General features: G+C 41.4%; 1 protein-coding gene across 1 annotated transcript; it reads left to right on the plus strand.

Annotated features, from left to right (window-relative positions):
- Positions 1-2,357: 2,357 nt before the first annotated feature.
- Positions 2,358-9,511, plus strand: LOC129812914 (neuroglobin-2). Its single transcript, XM_055864888.1, has 5 exons — positions 2,358-2,604; positions 2,708-2,931; positions 4,786-4,894; positions 5,080-5,199; positions 6,068-9,511. The coding sequence occupies exons 2-5, from the start codon at positions 2,834-2,836 to the stop codon at positions 6,218-6,220; spliced, it is 480 nt and encodes a 159-aa protein (XP_055720863.1). The 5' UTR covers positions 2,358-2,604; positions 2,708-2,833; the 3' UTR covers positions 6,221-9,511.
- Positions 9,512-17,955: the final 8,444 nt, after the last annotated feature.

Raw genomic sequence — 17,955 nt, forward strand, 5'->3', positions numbered from 1 at the left:
TGCGGAGATCATCCGTTCGCCTACTCTGCGTCTCACAAAGACACGGCGGTTGGAATCAAAAATCTCAAATTTGGCCTCATCAGACCAAAGGACAGATTTCCACTGGTCTAATGTCCATTGCTCGTGTTTCTTGGCCCAAGCAAGTCTCTTCTTATTGGTGTCCTATAATAGTTATTTATTTGCAGCAATTCGACCATGAAGGCCTGATTCACCCAGTCTCCTCTGAACAGTTGATGTTGAAATGTGTCTGTTACTTGAACTCTGTGAAGCATTTATTTGGGCTGCAATTTCTGAGGCTGGTAACTCTAATGAACTTATGCTCTGCAGCAGAGGTACCTCTGAGTTTTCCTTCCTGTGGAGGTCCTCATGAGAGCCAGTTTCATCCTAACGCTTGATGGTTTTTGCGACTGCATATTCAAAGTTCTTTACATTTTCTGGATTGACTGACCTTCATGTCTTAAAGTAATGATGGACTGTCATTTCTCTTATTTGAGCTATTCTTGCCATAATATGGACTTGGTCTTTTACCAAATAGGGCAAATAGGGCTTCTGTATACCACCCCAACCATGTCACAACACAACTGATTGGCTTAAACGCATTAAGGAAAGACATTCCACAAATTAACAAGGCACACCTGTTAATTGAAATGCATTCCAAGTGACTACCTCATGAAGCTGGTTGAATGAATGCCAAGAGTGTGCAAAGCTGTCATCAAGGCAAAGGGTGTCTACTTTGAACAATCTCAAATATACATGATAAACTGGGTGGTTCGAGCCCTGAATGCCGATTGCCTGACAGCCATGGTATATCAGACTGTATGACAAAACAGTTATTATTACTGCTGTAATTACGTTGGTAACCAGTTTATAATAGCAATAAGGCACCTCAGGGGTTGTTGGTATATGGCCAATATTCCACGGCTAGTGGCTGTGTCCAGGTACTCCGCGATGCGTGTGCCTAAGAACAGCCCTTAGCCATGGTATATTGGCCATATACCACATCCTCTTGTGCCTTATTTCTTAAATATAACACTTTTATGGTTACTACATGATTCCATATGTGTTATTTCATAGTGTTGATGTCTTCACCATTTTTTTACAATGTAGAAAATAGTAAAAATAAAGAAAATCATTTGAATGAGTAGGTGTCCAAACTTTTGACTGGTACTTTATGTAATGAAAAATTTGATCAAGCATTTAAATGTAGCAGGCAATAACATGGTTGAGAAAAACATCTCTTATGTGGGGTAATGACATCCTCTACATTTGGCCTTCAGACTTGGTTATCTGAGTGTCTGAGAATACGCCTCTCCAAGCAGTTAAACAATTACCATGTACCATTTTACAAAAGTGGAGCTCTCAGGTCTGTTATTACTTCAGCTACAATATTAACATTCCCACACATTGCATTATGAAATTGCTTCAAGTGCTCCAAATCAAGTGTCTGTGGCCTCATGCATGGCGACATCTTCTCATAGAGTTGATCAGGCTGTTGATTGTGGCCTGTGGAATGTTGTCCCACTCCTCTTCAATGGCTGTGCGAAGTTTCTGGATATTGGCGGGAACTGGAACAAGCTGTCGTACATGTCAATCCAGAGTATCCCAAAAATGCTCAATGGGTGACATGTCTGGTGAGTATGCAGGCCATGGAAGAACTGGGACATGTTCAGCTTCCAGGAATTGTGTACAGATCCTTGCGACATGAGGCTTTGCATTATCATGCTGAAACATGAGGTGGGTCTCAGGATCTCGTCACGTTATTTCTGTGCATTCAAATTGCCATTAATAAAATGCAATTGTTTTCGTTGTCCGTAGCTTATGCCTGCCCATACCATAACCCTACTGCCACCTAGGGGCACTCTGTTCACAACGTTGACATCAGCAAACCGCTCACCCACACAACGCCATACACGTGATCCTGCAGTCAGCATGCCAATTGCACACTCCCTCAAAACTTGTGACATTGTGTTGTGTGGCAAAATTGCACATTTTAGAGTGGCCTTTTATTGTCCCCAGCATATGGTGCACCTGGGTAATGATCATGCTTTTTAATCAGCCTCTTGATATGCCACACCTGTAAGGTAGATGTTTATCTTGGCAAAGGTGAAATGCTCACTAACAGGGATGTAAACACATTTCTTGTGCGTGTGGAACATTTCTGGGGTCTTTTATTTCAGCTCATGAAACATGGGACCAACACTTTACATGTTGTTTGTATTTCTGTTCAGTGTATCTGGAGGGAGGTTGATGTTTTTGACAGCCCTTGGTTCACCTGTAGGAGGAGCTATAGCTCGTCACATCCTCAAAGGAGAGAAAGAGAGCGATCCCTCCTTTCCTTCTTCAGTGGAGTGAACAGATCCACAGCGCTGGAGAGAGAGTATAGTGGGAGAGAGTGAGGGAGAGAGAGAGAGAGAAACAGTAGTCAGTTTGACAGATAAGCACGGCGGATGACTTGTCTCTCTCTGAATGTACCGTGAGCAGGAGAGCAAGTAAGTACCAAGAGTACCAGCCAAGGCAGTTCTCCAGATGCACAAACACACACACAGACTCCACAGCCTGCTACAGACAGGGAGCGTGTGAAGAGAGAAGAGTGTCACAACTAAGGTATGCTGGGATCTAGATTTGCACATGTAAAACTATCATGAATTCCTCTTTCTGTTGTTTTGGTTTTAATATGTTATGTTTTAGCTCTTGCACTTACACTTAGTTTCCAGGTGGGTCATCAAAGGTTTCCCAAGCGGAGTCTACCAAAGTGTAATGGGTTGCCCAGATCAGAGACTTTTCCTCTGATCCTGCAAAGAGAGCTAGTCCTCACACTGAGCGACCCCCGCTCATGGAGAAGCTGACGGAGAACGACAAGGAGCTGATCCGAGGCAGCTGGGAGAGTCTTGGCAAGAACAAAGTTTCACACGGAGTCGTCATGTTCTCCAGGTACAGTCATGATCTAAAGCTTTTTATTTGAGTTGGGTATGAAGGAGTTGGGTATGGAGGAAATGAAGGAGTTGGGTATGGAGGAAATGAAGGAGTTGGGTATGGAGGAAATGAAGGAGTTGGGTATGGAGGAAATGAAGGAGTTGGGTATGGAGGAAATGAAGGAGTTGGGTATGGAGGAAATGAAGGAGTTGGGTATGGAGGAAATGAAGGAGTTGGCTATGGAGGAAATGAAGGAGTTGGCTATGGAGGAAATGAAGGAGTTGGCTATGGAGGAAATGAAGGAGTTGGCTATGGAGGAAATGAAGGAGTTGGCTATGGAGGAAATGAAGGAGTTGGCTATGGAGGAAATGAAGGAGTTGGGTATAGAGGAAATGAAGGAGTTGGGTATGGAGGAAATGAAGGAGTTGGGTATGGAGGAAATTAAGGAGTTGGGTATGAAGGAGTTGGGTATGGAGGAAATGAAGGAGTTGGGTATGGAGGAAATGAAGGAGTTGGGTATGAAGGAAATGAAGGAGTTGGGTATGGAGGAAATGAAGGAGTTGGGTATGGAGGAAATGAAGGAGTTGGGTATGGAGGAAATGAAGGAGTTGGGTATGAAGGAGTTGGGTATGGAGGAAATGAAGGAGTTGGGTATGGAGTAAATGAAGGAGTTGGGTATGGAGGAAATGAAGGAGTTGGGTATGGAGGAAATGAAGGAGTTGGGTATGGAGGAAATGAAGGAGTTGGGTATGGAGGAAATGAAGGAGTTGGGTATGGAGGAAATGAAGGAGTTGGGTATGAAGGAGTTGGGTATGAAGGAGTTGGGTATGGAGGAAATGAAGGAGTTGGGTATGGAGGAAATGAAGGAGTTGGGTATGGAGGAAATGAAGGAGTTGGGTATGGAGGAAATGAAGGAGTTGGGTATGGAGGAAATGAAGGAGTTGGGTATGGAGGAAATTAAGGAGTTGGGTATGGAGGAAATTAAGGAGTTGGGTATGGAGGAAATTAAGGAGTTAGGAGAAGTTGTGATATTGCTTGTCATACTGTATTATCTATTCAGATCAAATCAAATCAAAATGTATTTGTCACACTCGCCGAATACAACAAGTGTAGACCTTGCCGTGAAATGCTTACTTACAAGCCCTTAACCAACAATGCAGTTCAAGAAATAGAGTTGATGAAATATTTACTAAATAAACTCAAGTATAACAAATCTAATCAATCAAAAAGTAGCACAATAAATGTACATAACAATAACGAGACTATATACAGGGGGTACAGGTATACAACACTATACTTCATAACCAGTGTTTGCCCTATATTCGACTCTGCTACCGCTGCTTAAAAAAATCCAATGGGAAACACTGAGAGCTATACCATGCATGTGTTCCTCCATGAAGATTTCATGGTGATTAGTATATCAGCCTTTACTGTTTGTGTACCAAAACAGAGTGTTGGTTGATATCTGCAACATTTTTTTGTAAGAAAGTTTACTGAAACCTAACCATTGACTACAATTTGCAGTTGTATACAATACAAATATGTCAGTATAGTGCAAAGATACTGTAAATAATGTAGTTGTCATAGTAAACAGTACTTGTGTACTGAGAGAGAAAAATACACTACACCTACATAGATACTGCATCACACACTCCCTATACTGGGACTGGAGGCTTGACTTGTTGCTTGGCGACAGGCTGCAATAGTCTTTATTTTGAAACAGCTTCTGCTAAAACAGACTCTAGAGAAGAACTGTTGCTGACTGTCCTATTTTCTTTAACCGGACATTAAAATCGTAGCTATTGTGGCATTCGAGGGACTTACGACTACATGTATCTGTCTGCACCTGCATTGTGTTTTGTGTCTGTGTAGACTGTTTGAACTAGAGCCTGCGCTCCTCAACCTCTTCCACTACAACACAAACTGTAGCCCCACACAAGACTGCCTCTCCAGCCCTGAGTTCCTGGACCATGTCACAAAGGTAATCCTGCGTAGCCCATCACCATTAAAACTGACATCTAAATGGTTGATTCTTGGAAACAAATCCACGGCAATAACCTCTTGCTGTGTGTTGGTGTATGTGCACATTCCTTTGTGTATGTGTGTGTGTATGTGCGTACATGATTGTGCGTGTATGTGTATGTGTGTGTGTGCGTATGTGTCCAGGTAATGCTGGTGATCGATGCAGCAGTCAGTCACCTGAACGACCTCCATACCTTGGAGGATTTTCTGCTCAATCTGGGGATGAAGCACCAGACAGTTGGGGTTAACACCCAGTCTTTTGCTGTAAGAATATTGTCACTCTGATCACTCACTGTAATATACTGCTGTCATACTGAGTGTACTGTACACTATACTATACTACACTGTAAAACAAAAAAGAAAAGTTGATTTTACGTACAATCTTAAGTCAATTCCAATTTAATTTGAAATTCCAATTAAAATATTTAATTAACTCATGCAGTGGAGAATTCATGTTGAATTCAATTCAAATTTCAAAAATCTTCAAGTTTTGGAATTTAATTGGAATTTGGACTGAATTGTAAAAACATTTCATATTTGGTATGGAATTGGAATTCAATATTTGTAAATTTCCCAGTTATTGTAATTATTGCACTTAGTATAAAAATGTGCTGCAGGATTTGTTCTAAATCATATCAAGTTCTATCTCTATATTTCCAGTATAACCAGGCTGTCAGGACAGTGATATGATCAGCCTGAAAGTCTGAGAGAATTGAATTCAAATTGGAATTTGTGGAAATGTTGGGGATAATACTGAATTAGGAATTGAATTATTGGAATTGACTTAAGATTGGAATTGAGAGGAATTAAGTTCTCTCTGAATTCAAAGACTGACCTGGAATTTGATTTGAATTAAATTGAATATACAGGGAGAGGAAATTGAATTAGAGGAAGTGGAATTAACCCCAACCCTGATTGTAAGACAACCAGCTGCAATAAGATTGTGAACAAAAATGTTGTTGAGCAAACACACAATCCCATTGAAGGCATTTGCCTTACAATTGTACATTAAAATCAATACATTATTTTACAGTGTACTTTTAAGGAACAAAACTTGCAACAATTTATAATTGTAGACCAATATTCATAATATTTGCTTGCGTGCATCCATGTGTGCATGTGTATGTTGCAGGTGGTGGGGGAGTCCCTTCTCTACATGTTGCAGTGTAGTCTGGGTCATGGGTACACTGGCCCACTGCGTCAGGCCTGGCTCAACATGTACACCATCGTAGTGGCGGCCATGAGCAGAGGATGGGCCAAGAACGGGGAACACAAGACTGACTAAAACATTTGCTGGGGTCTGCTACCAGTCTCTGTCTAATCACCTTCATGGTTGCTACGGAGTAAGGTTGTATAGCTCACAGCCTGAAGGTTTTGATTGCTGTATATTTCCTCAGTGAGTCAAGGGTTACAGTAGAGGGATTGAATAATGTTATCACACTTGACACCACAAACGATGGTTGAATCACCTGATGTTCACAGAGTTAACTGTTTTTGCTGGGGATGTTGTAGCTGTAGAAAATGCTGCTATAACGTTGTGGGGATGTTATGTGTCAACCAGCTTTGCACGTGCTCTAAGTCTTCAGTTTCAGTTCCTCAAATTAGAGAATTGGTTAAATTAATGTCATGACTGAATTTGCTTTGTAAATAATTTTTTTGATATACATTGGCTTGTGAAAGTACTCACCAGCCTTGGCATTTTTCCTATTTTGTTGCCTTACAACCTGGAATTAAAAAAGTTTTTTTGGGGGGGTTGTATCATTTGATTTACACAACATGCCTACCACATTGAAGATGCAAAATACAGCTGCAAGTCTATTGGGGTGTATCTCTATACGCTTGGCACATCTAGCCACTGGGATTTTTGCCCGTTCTTCAAGGCAAAATTGCTACAGCTCCTTCAAGTTGGATGGGTGCTGCTGGTGTACAGCAATCTTTAAGTCATACCACAGATTCTCAGTTGGATTGAGGTCTGGGCTTTGACTAGGTCATTCCAAGACATTTAACTGTTTCCCCTTAAACCACTCGAGTGTTGCTTTAGCAGTATGCTTAGGGTCATTTTCCTGCTGGAAGGTGAACCTCCGTCCCAGTCTCAAATCTCTGGAAGACTGAAACAGGTTTCCCTCAAGATTTTCCCTGTATTTAGTGTCATCCATCATTCCTTCAATTCTGACCAGTTTCCCAGTCCCTGCCGATGAAAAACATCCCCACAGCATGGTGCTGCCACCACCATGCTTCGATGTGGAGATGGTGTTCTCAGGGTGATGAGAGGGGTTGGGTTTGCGCCAGACATAGCATTTTCCTTGATGGCCAAAAAGCTCAATTTTAGTCTCATCTAACCAGAGTACCTTCTTCCATATGTTTGGGGAGTCTCCCACATGCCTTTTGGCAAACACCAAACGTGTTTGCTTATTTTTTTCCTTTAAGCAATGGCGTTTTTCTGGCCACTCTTCCGTAAAGCCCAGCTCCGTGGAGTGTATGGCTTAAAGTGGTTCTATGGACAGATACTCCAATTTCTGTTGTAGAGCTTTGCAGCTCCTTCAGGGTTATTTTTGGTCTCTTTGTTGCCTCTCTGATTAATGCCCTCCTTGCCTGGTCCGTGAGTTTTGGTGGGCGGCCCTCTCTTGGCAGGTTTGTTGTGGTGCCATATTCTTTCCAGTTTTTAATAATGGATTTAATGGTGCTTTGTGGGATATTCAAAGTTTCTGATATATTTTTATAACCCAACCCTGATCTGTACTTCTCCACAACTTTGTCCCTGACCTGTTTGGAGAGCACCTTGGTCTTCATGGTGCCGCTTGCTTAGTGGTGTTGCAGACTCTGGGGCCTATCAGAACAGGTGTATATATACTGAGATCATGTGACAAATCATGTGACACTTAGTTTGCACACAGGCAGACTTTATTTAACTAATTATGTGACTTATGAAGGTCATCTTATGGGCTTCATAGCAAAGGGGGTGAATACATATGCACGCACCACTTTTCCGTTTTATTTTTTAAATAATAAATAAGTAATTTTTTTCATTTCACCAATTTGGACTATTTTGTGTATGCCCATTACATGAAATCCCCCAAAAATCTATTTTAATTACAGATTGTAATGCAACAAAATAGGAAAAACTGCAAGGGGGATGAATACTTTTGCAAGGCACTGTATCTACTCTAATAGCAATGATTGTGGGGTTCTTCGTGATGTATCTTAAAGAATCACACAATTTCCAAAACATTGGCTGTATTACTTGGCATAACTACCTCTACTGTGATCATTACTGTAGCTGGAATGGGCAGCTATGAGATGGGCCCTTTGCCAAATCAAACCAATGATAAAGAAACATTGATCACAAAAGTATATACAAGATTATTGTTTCGAGTGATTATCACAAATCTATTTCTATGTCTTTGAGTTAGGCTAGGGATCTGATAATGGCACATACCAATGCTTTCCTTTCTGTGTGTGTTCATGACCTGGGGTGTAACAACCCTTAGGGGTGAACATGATTCTTAAAGACATTGATATTATTAAGTAAACTGTTTTTTTGGACAATGCTCAATAGAAAGTTCAAAAGTTTTTCTATGGGATCTCTATGACTGTAATGGCACCTTTGTCTGAAAGGTGTACACTCTTAGAAAAAAAGGGTTCCAAAAGAGTGTGGCTGTCCCCATAGGAGAACCATTTGTAGTTCCAGGTAGAACCCTTTTGGGTTCGAGGTAGAACTCTTTCTAGTTCCATGTTCCCTCTGGGGAAAGGGTTCTACATGGAACCAAAAAGGGTTCTACCTGTAACCAAAAGGAGTTCTTCAAAGGGTTATTTTATGGGGACAGCCGAACATCCCTTGTAGGTTCTAGAGAGCACCTTTTTTTCTTAGAGTGTAAGTGGCACTCTCCTCTGACAGTAGAGGTTGTAAATATCACGTTGCCATATGCGTATTATCATATTTCAATAGACTTCAACTGACTGTTACTCTAAATAGACTGTTATTCTCCTCTCTTGAGTTCTAGCTAAATGATGGAACCCAACAGTAGATTATTGGCTTGAGTGTCTTTGGGCAATTAGTTTTCACTAACTGTAAATGTGAAGTGGTGTTGAACCACATAATGTATCAATATTGTGATGATACGTTATGAACAAGCCACAATTACAGAAGTACTTTGGCTTTTTGGACCCATTAGACAATCATAGTCATTGACAAAGCCAGGATTTATTCTTTATTTTTTACTTCCCTAGTGTTTCATAATACTGCAAAGTTAAGTACTTTTAGAGCTCTGAGTGTCTTTCTGTGGACAACCCTAAAACATTTATGAATAAACAAGTTTCACGACATCCTACCTGAGCTTGCTCAGATAGTAATTAGAGATGATAGTTAGAGATGTGTACGTCCTTTTTGCCGCTATGAACACATTTATCTATATGTTCTATACAGTGTGTATCAGTGGCATGAAAGACAAAATTCCAAGTTAGCTATAATACGTACATTATTTGATAACAACACTACACTACTGTATATCCAAGCTGCTGATATGTGGTGAATATTGCTTCAGTCCGAGATTACTTTTATAAAGTTTATTTTTGTGTTTTCAAGTGTTTTATATGTGTAAATGACTATATACCATTGTGAACACATTTTTTCCCAAAACATATATGTAAAATACATGCTGTTCCCTTGAACATGTATCATGACTTAAGATATAACAACCACTCAATGTGGTTAAATTGCCCGAGAGCCTTGTGCTACAAACAAGAGCACAATTTCTCCTCAATCAGTAAACATATTTGCCATATTATCAATTTGTCAACCCTAAAAGGAATGTTACTGTTGGCATTGGATACAGAACCATTTCATTACTATTTCAATATGAGAGCTCACTTTATTGTTCAATTACCTGTGAGCTTTCTTTTCGGGCCATCGCAGCACTTTTCTACTTCAGGGGGTTCCTCTGTCCCACTTTCCAACTAGCATAGTGGGTTTCCCTTACCAGATGAATCCTTCTCCTGGACCAAAAAGCATTATAAATAGAGAATACACATCGGAAGTGCTTTTTATTCCAGGAATAAAAAGCTTCATCTGAGTCTAGGAAACCAGCCCTATGAATTAAACACATTTTGTAATATCTATATAATGCACTATGCAGATTGTTGTGGGTAATGTCTTTATTTTCAATTATCTGAGAGTAGGTCTGTTTAATGTGTATGTGTGGATTGCATTGGTACATGTAAATAATATGATATTTTGATTATGAGTGTCTCCATGTCTACCTCATGAAACTCAGCTGCTATTGAACAGCAATGATTTCACCTATGTAATGTGTTGTGTGCTTACTCAATTAAGACTAAATAAAGGTGATCTTCTGTGGACGTACAACTGAAAAAAGAGGACAATGTTTATTGTTTTTCTTCCACTTTGATGATTTATTTGTTTGTGTGATGGTACTAATGTTGAGTTCAGAGTTTGTAATCAGTTACACTGTGCCCGATTGTTCTCGCTCCGCTTGGTTATTCCTTGGGATTATGTAACATCAGTGTACTGGCTGGCTCCTTCCCTGGGGGTATAGAGACTTCATCTGAAAACCAGAGAGCTGAGTGAATATCATCCTACTTAATCATGCAAATGCCACATTCATCGCATCTCCAGGATTCCAAGAACTCTTAGCCACTACACAGCTAATGTGCTTTCTTGACCTTAAAATGCAGACAGCTCTATTTTGTAAGTATTAAGATAAGCTCTAAAGCTGTGTGTGTGTGTGTGTGTGTGTGTGTGCGTGCGTGCGTGCGTGCGTGCGTGCGTGTGTGTGTGTGCGTGTGTGTGTGTGTGGGAGAAAGAAGAGAGAAAGAAACAGAGAAAGACAGAGAGATGGCGGCTAAGTTGTTATGTCCCAGATTGCCTGAACTCCATTCAACACATTGGGTTAATCTATCCTACAAAGCATTCACATATTACATTTGATTGCGTCATTGTAAAAGTCACATCCATGGGCTGGCTGTCTGCCCTGGTGTCCCAAATCTGTCTGTCTGCGGTGCTCTTCATCTTCCCCTCTATCTGAAATGTTGGTTTATTGATGCTAGTAAGTCGCTGGCTGTCCTACTGTGACCCACAGAGTAACACTGAGGCTGGGGTGTGAGTTCAGGGGATTAGGTTGAGAAAAGCAGTGGTGTGGTGTGGCCTCCATTAGTTGAACACATGATTCATCCCATAACATGGAGATTATCTGCTGTCCTGAGGATTGCTATAGCGCGGTCACCTCCACTATACCACCACTACAGGTCAGGTATAAAGGTCTGGTGAAGCCGCAGCTGTATAACCTGGTCATTGGCATATGTAGGGGATATAGAGATGAGAAAGGTGGATACAGCAGCACTGAGGTGATGCACATCAACAGAACTGCAGCAGAGTCATCACTTTTAAGTTCCTCAGTGTTCACATCACCAAGGACTTGACATGGACCAAGACTCCACCACCACTCTTGTCAAGAGGGTGTAACAGGATTTCTACTATCTAAGGCGGCTGCACAAATTCAGCAAGCCACCCCGAGTCCTCGCCAAAATCTACCCGCTGCACCATCGAGAGCGTCCTGATCGGGTGCATCACAACCTGCTACGGGAATTTCTCCATCCACGACCACAAGACCCTCCAACCGGAGGTGAAGATGGCCCAGTACATCACTGGTACCGTGCTCCCACCCATCCAGGACATCTACTCAGAACGGTGCCTGAGGAAGGCCCGCAGCATCATTAAGGACCCCACACACCACAGCCACAAGCCGTTCACTCCCTTACCATCAGGCAGTCGGTATCAGAGCTTGAGGTCTGATACCAACAGGCTCAGAGACAGTTTCTATCTACAAGCCATCAGACTGATGAACACTAACTGGACTGACCACCTGCACAGACTCTCCACAACTTAGCACATAATGTACTCACCTGCTGCTACCATACTCTCCACAACTTAGCACATAATGTACTCACCTGCTGCTACCATACTCTCCACAACTTAACACATAATGTACTCACCTGCTGCTACCATACTCTCCACAACTTAATTAACACATAATGTACTCATCTGCGGCTACCAGACTCTCCACAACTTAACACCTCTTGAAGCTAGGGGGCAGAATTTTTATATTTGGAAAAAAAACGTTCCCAAGGTAAACAGACTATTTCTCAGGCTCAGATATTACAATATGCATATAATTGACGGATTAGGATAGAAAACACTCTAAAGTTTGCAAAACTGTCAAAATATTGTCTGTGAGTATAACAGAACTCATTTTGCAGGCGTAAACCTGAGGAACTCCAAACCCGAAGTGCTTTAAAAAAAACAAAAAAAACTTTTTCCATTGCTTGCCCCTCCTCCATTTAAAGGCGTATCAACCAGATTTCTTTTCCAATGGCTTCCTCGGGCTGTGACCAGGCTTTAGACATAGTTTCAGGCTTTATTTTGAAAAATTAGCGAGATTTATCAAAACGCGTCAGTGGATGACCAGGTGTCCTTTGATTGGTTCCTGCGATGGAGAGATTTGGCTCGACGTTTTCTAGCTCTGTAGAATTGAACAGTTTACCGTCTGGTTGAAATATGATCGATTATGTATGTTAAAAACAACCCAAGGATTGATTATAAAAAACCTTTGACATGTTTCTACGAACATTACGGATACTTTTTGGAATTTTCGTCTGCCCTTCAGTACCAGAACGAACTTGTGGTTTTCTGAACATAACGCGCAAATCAAATGGCAATTTTTGGTTATAAAACTAATCTTTATCGAACAAAAATAACATTTATTGTGTAACTGGGAGTCTCGTGAGTACAAACATCCGAAGATTATCAAAGGTAAGCGATTCATTTTATTGCTTTTCTGACTTTCGTGACCAAGCTAATTTAAGGCTAGCTGTTTTAGCTATTCTTTTGTTCTTTGTTTAGTGAATGATAAACTCACAAACGCTTGGATTGCTTTTGCGGGAAAAGCATATTTTCAAAATCTGACACCATAGTTGGATTAACAACAAGCTAAGCTGTGTTTTGGTATATTTCACTTGTGATTTCATGATTATAAATATTTTTAGTAATATTTTTGAATTTGATACTTTTTGGAATTTGTGTCTGCCTTTCAGGGCCGGAATGAGCTTGTGGTTTTCTGAACATAACGCGCAAACGAAATGGCGGATTTTGGTTATAAAATTAATCTTTATCGAACAAAAATAACAATTATTGTTTAACTGGGAGTCTCTTGAGTACAAACATCCGAAGATTATCAAAGGTAAGCGATTAATTTTATTGCTTTTCTGACTTTTGTGACCAAGCTAATTTAAGGCTAGCTTTTCTAGCAGTGATTGATACACTCACAAACGCTTGGATTGCTTTCGCTGTAAAGCATATTTTCAAAATCTGACATGATAGGTGGATTAACAACAAGCTAAGCTGTGTTTTGGTATATTTCACTTGTGATTCCATGATTATAAATATTTTTAGTATTATTTTTGAGTTTGGCGCACTGCCAATTCAGCGGTTGTTTACGAAAATGATCCCGTAAAAGGGATCCATGCGGCAAGAAGTTTTTAACACATAATGTACTCACCTGTTGCTACCAGACTCTCCACAACTTAACACATAATGTACTCACCTGCTGCTACCAGACTCTCCACAACTTAACACATAATGTACTCACCTGCTGCTACCAGACTCTCCGCAACTTAACACATAATATACTCACCTGCTGCTACCAGACTCTCCGCAACTTAGCACATAATGTACTCACCTGCTGCTACCAGACTCTCCGCAACTTAGCACATAATGTACTCACCTGCTGCTACCAGACTCTCCGCAACTTAGCACATAATGTACTCACCTGCTGCTACCAGACTCTCCACAACTTAGCACATAATGTACTCACGCACGCCTACCAGCTTTCACAGTCTCATGTCAGAATTAGATGTTCATCCATGTTTCTCAAACATCACATTTCAAAGTTGTTCCAATTGTACAATTTCATTGTGTTTAAGGTTAAGGTTAAGGTTAAGCATTAACTCTGAATGGTTAAGGTAAGGGTTAAAGTTTGTGATAGGCTTAAAAGAAAAAAATTAAAAACAACTATCTATCGCTGGATTCAAACATGCAACCTGAGGCAGATGCTTACGCTCATCAAACATCCCGTCCACAATGCTGTAGCAAAACGGAAACCTACTTGAATGCTCACTGTTGCCCCTAGTGGCCGGTTTACACGTCATCTCCCAACGTCCTCAGACATGGATGGACGTTAAATACTGACTTGTATCACCGGTGACCTGGCTGCGCACGCACACACACACACACACACACACACACACACACACACACACACACACACACACACACACACACACACACACACACACACACACACACACACACACACACACACACACACACACACACACACACACACACACACACACACACACAGTGCAACTACAGCTACCAGACTCTTATTATAATTGCTAAATACGGAACAATTTAAACACTTGCCCTCAATCCCCTCTTCCCCAAAACACATGTAAATATCGGATTGTAAATTGTGCCTTCTTGTATTATACTTTTGCTAAAATGTATATTCTATTCTACTGAGCCATTTACTTCATGCTCGTATCCTTCCCAATGGGCAAAAACTGGTTCAGCCATCGTTGTTTCCATGTCACTTCATCCCCAAAAATCAATGTGGTGATGTTGAATCAACATGCAAACTGATTGGTATCGCAAAAAGTCATCAACATAAGGGAATTTTGTCTTTTTTTCACCCAACTTTTAACCTAAATCCAATGACATGGTGAAATGTTTTGTTGAATTCACGTTAGTTGACAATTCAACCAAATGTAAATTAAAATTGCACATTGAACTGACGTCTGTACCCACTGGGTTTTCTTTTATGATTTCTTATTATTGTTCATCAATCAATCAAGTTTATTTTATATAGCCCTTCGTACATCAGCTAATATCTCGAAGTGCTGTACAGAAACCCAGCCTAAAACCCCAAACAGCAAGCAATGCAGGTGTAGAAGCACAGTGGCTAGGAAAAACTCCCTAGAAAGGCCAAAACCTAGGAAGAAACCTAGAGAGGAACCAGGCTATGAGGGGTGGCCAGTCCTCTTCTGGCTGTGCCGGGTGGAGATTATAACAGAACATGGCCAAGATGTTCAAAATGTTCATAAATGACAAGCATGGTCAAATAATAATCAGGAATAAATGTCAGTTGGCTTTTCATAGCCGATAATTAAGAGTTGAAAACAGCAGGTCTGGGACAGGTAGGGGTTCTTGTTGCATTGTTGAGAAGGAACCTGCAAGTATGCATTTCGTTGGACGGTGTTCACCTTGAGAATCCCGCACATATGAATAATAACACTTGAAACTTGAAACTATCTGTACTGCAGAGTAATCAAATGTTATCCCTTGACGCCAACTGAAGATATTGTGCCATACCTGATGGCTGCTGGGGGATCAGTCCTGGGGCTTTCTGGGGGAGACAAGCCTGTTAGAAAAGACAACAGACACATTATTTTTTAGAAAGTCTGCAATGTGCTTTGGAATGAAGGGGGATTGGATGTTGTCATGGAAACTGCTAAGCAAGGGTCCAGAGAGGTATTTGTTTTTGGAGGCATACAGACACTCTTCAGTGGAGCTGGCTGGCGGGCGGGGTAGGGTGACTGATGTATGATATAGAGGAGAGGGGGGCTGTAGGGAGGTGGAGGGGGCTAGCAGACTGGGGCTGATCAGGTTAACACTCTAAGATCATCCAGCCTGGAGGCAGCTGAATACTAAGGAGTGAGTCTGCCATCTCGCTTCGCCTCAGCTCAACCACTGCAGCATGGCAACCACCATTGCCTTAGCAACAAGAGGAAAAGCACTTGCTCTTTCATGACAGTTTGATGACAGTGTTAAAATGTCATAAACAGGTGAAGATTTTTAGTTGAAATCTTACAGAGTTTACAACTGACTTCCCAGTTAATTTGAGGTCTCTCAATTGGCAAAGACTGTTTGTTATATTATCCTCCATGTTGGTACAGACTGTGCCACTAAAAAGTACAGGCAGTGATACAGAACATCATTCAAGTAACGTAGTCCCTCTCTCTTTCTCTCTCTCTTGACTGGCTTGCAGTCTAAACATTAGAAAGGTTACATTCTTTATTTCTTTACCCCCTTTTTCTCCCCAATTTTGATCTTGTCTCATTGCTGCAACTCCCCAACGGGCTTGGGAGGCAAAGGTCAAAAATGACCCGCCAAACCATGCATCTTAACACCCGCCCATCAGCCGCACCAGTGTGTCAGAGGATACAGACGATGCTGGGCCATTTGTGCGCTGCCCTATAGGACTCCCGATCACAGCCGGTTGTGATACAGCCCGGGATTGAACCCGGATCTGTAGTGACACATCTAGCATTGTGCCTTAGACTGCTGCACCACTCGGGACGCCCAGAAAGGTTACATTCTAATTGAAGTATGACGCCATGGTAACAGACGAAGCCACCTTCTAATGGCCCTGTTCTCCTGAATTACATAACAGATCTTGACACCTTTTCTGGGAGATGGAGACAGTGGCATTTCATGCCGACAACATTCCTCTAATGAGCTCAAACTTTTGTGACACGCTGCCTGCCAAGACCTTTACAGCGCCACGCTGGATCTCACATCGATCTCCTCCAAGATCTGAGGGCAAGACACTGTCCCCCCTGTCTGGCCTTCAAAGCCCTGGCTGACCTGGAACACAATGATCAACTATAGCCACTCAACTATAGCCTGCTTCTACAAGTCTTGTGTAAACTTATGCAATCTGGGGTGGAATAAAAAGTGAGAGTGAAATGACAACTGCAACTTATATTTTCATTACATTACATTTTTTAACTAAAGATATGTAAATATAAAACAGCAGCAACTGATTAAGCTGAATTTGCATGTGAAAATAAGGAGGCTGCATAAACTGTGGGGGAATAATAATATTCTATCCTGAGCACCTGGAGATAAGAGGGAAAAGGTTCTGTGCCACACACCCAAAGGAATTCACCTTTCACTAAGAAGCGTGCTCCAAGCAGTTGCCTGTGGTGACAGGGGAAAATGTCAGGCATATTTTTTTTTTCTCTCTCTCTCTCTCTTTCACTCAGGATTATGGGGGACCCCCTGCCCGCGTCTGAGTGATGGAAGCAAGGAGCACAGGGCATGGCTTGGGTGGCTGGGGTCCCTGATGATCTTCTTGGCTTTCCTACGACACCTGGTCTTGTAGGTGTCCTGAAGGGACAGTGTGCACCCAAATGGGGCTTTCGGCTGAGCGTTACACCCTCTGTAGTGCCTTGCGGTCAGCGGCGGTGGAGTTGCCATACCAGGCTGTATGCTCTCGATGGTGCTCCTGTAGAACACTGTGAGGTCCCTCGGGGACAGGCCACATTTCTTCAGCCTCCTGAGGTTAAAGAGTCACTGTTGTGCCTTCTTCACCAGTGGCTAAGATGGAACTATCCAACCAGTAGATACAACAAAATGTCAACTTTTAAAGGAGATGTGTAAAAAAAACACAATTCAATATTACTTTAAGACAGTAAATAGCATAGAAATGGAAATTAAAGTAATTTAATAGGATCTCTATGGTAAATACCCTGTTGTTAAGGCCCTCTTACAAATGAATGTAACAATATTTATTCAACCTGAAGAGTAAGACATCCATTGCCACATTTGGAGGTTACTGTAACAATAAATGTTCTATGCAATTGTAGAAAGCATTGCAGGTCACAAGGTCTGTGGAAATCTTTACAATTGTTATAATAATCTGCTCAGAATCTCAAACGGCATTGATCACGTGCCATGTAGGCCAACTTTAATGTACCGTAACTGCAACCCAGGTAATTTGGTTGTGCTATTAGATGAAACACAGTGACACATTAAGTTGTTGTATAAATAAACAAAATATCTGACATTGTATTCCTATTTGAACTTTGTTGTGCTTTTAAATGGCTGAAAGTGCAGTGGTAACACATTTAGGAGACAACTAAACCAAAAATCTGACATTGATT

The sequence above is a fragment of the Salvelinus fontinalis genome, chromosome 16, assembly GCF_029448725.1.
Source record: "Salvelinus fontinalis isolate EN_2023a chromosome 16, ASM2944872v1, whole genome shotgun sequence".
In the NCBI taxonomy this organism is placed as follows: Eukaryota; Metazoa; Chordata; class Actinopteri; order Salmoniformes; family Salmonidae; genus Salvelinus; species Salvelinus fontinalis.

Coding starts and splice junctions, on each gene's coding strand:
- LOC129812914 (XM_055864888.1), top strand. CDS start 2,834: ATGGAGAAGCTGACGGAGAACGACAAGGAGCTGATCCGAGGCAGCTGG. Junction 2,932..4,785: donor GGAGTCGTCATGTTCTCCAG/GTACAGTCATGA, acceptor GTGTCTGTGTAG/ACTGTTTGAACTAGAGCCTG. Junction 4,895..5,079: donor TCCTGGACCATGTCACAAAG/GTAATCCTGCGT, acceptor GTATGTGTCCAG/GTAATGCTGGTGATCGATGC.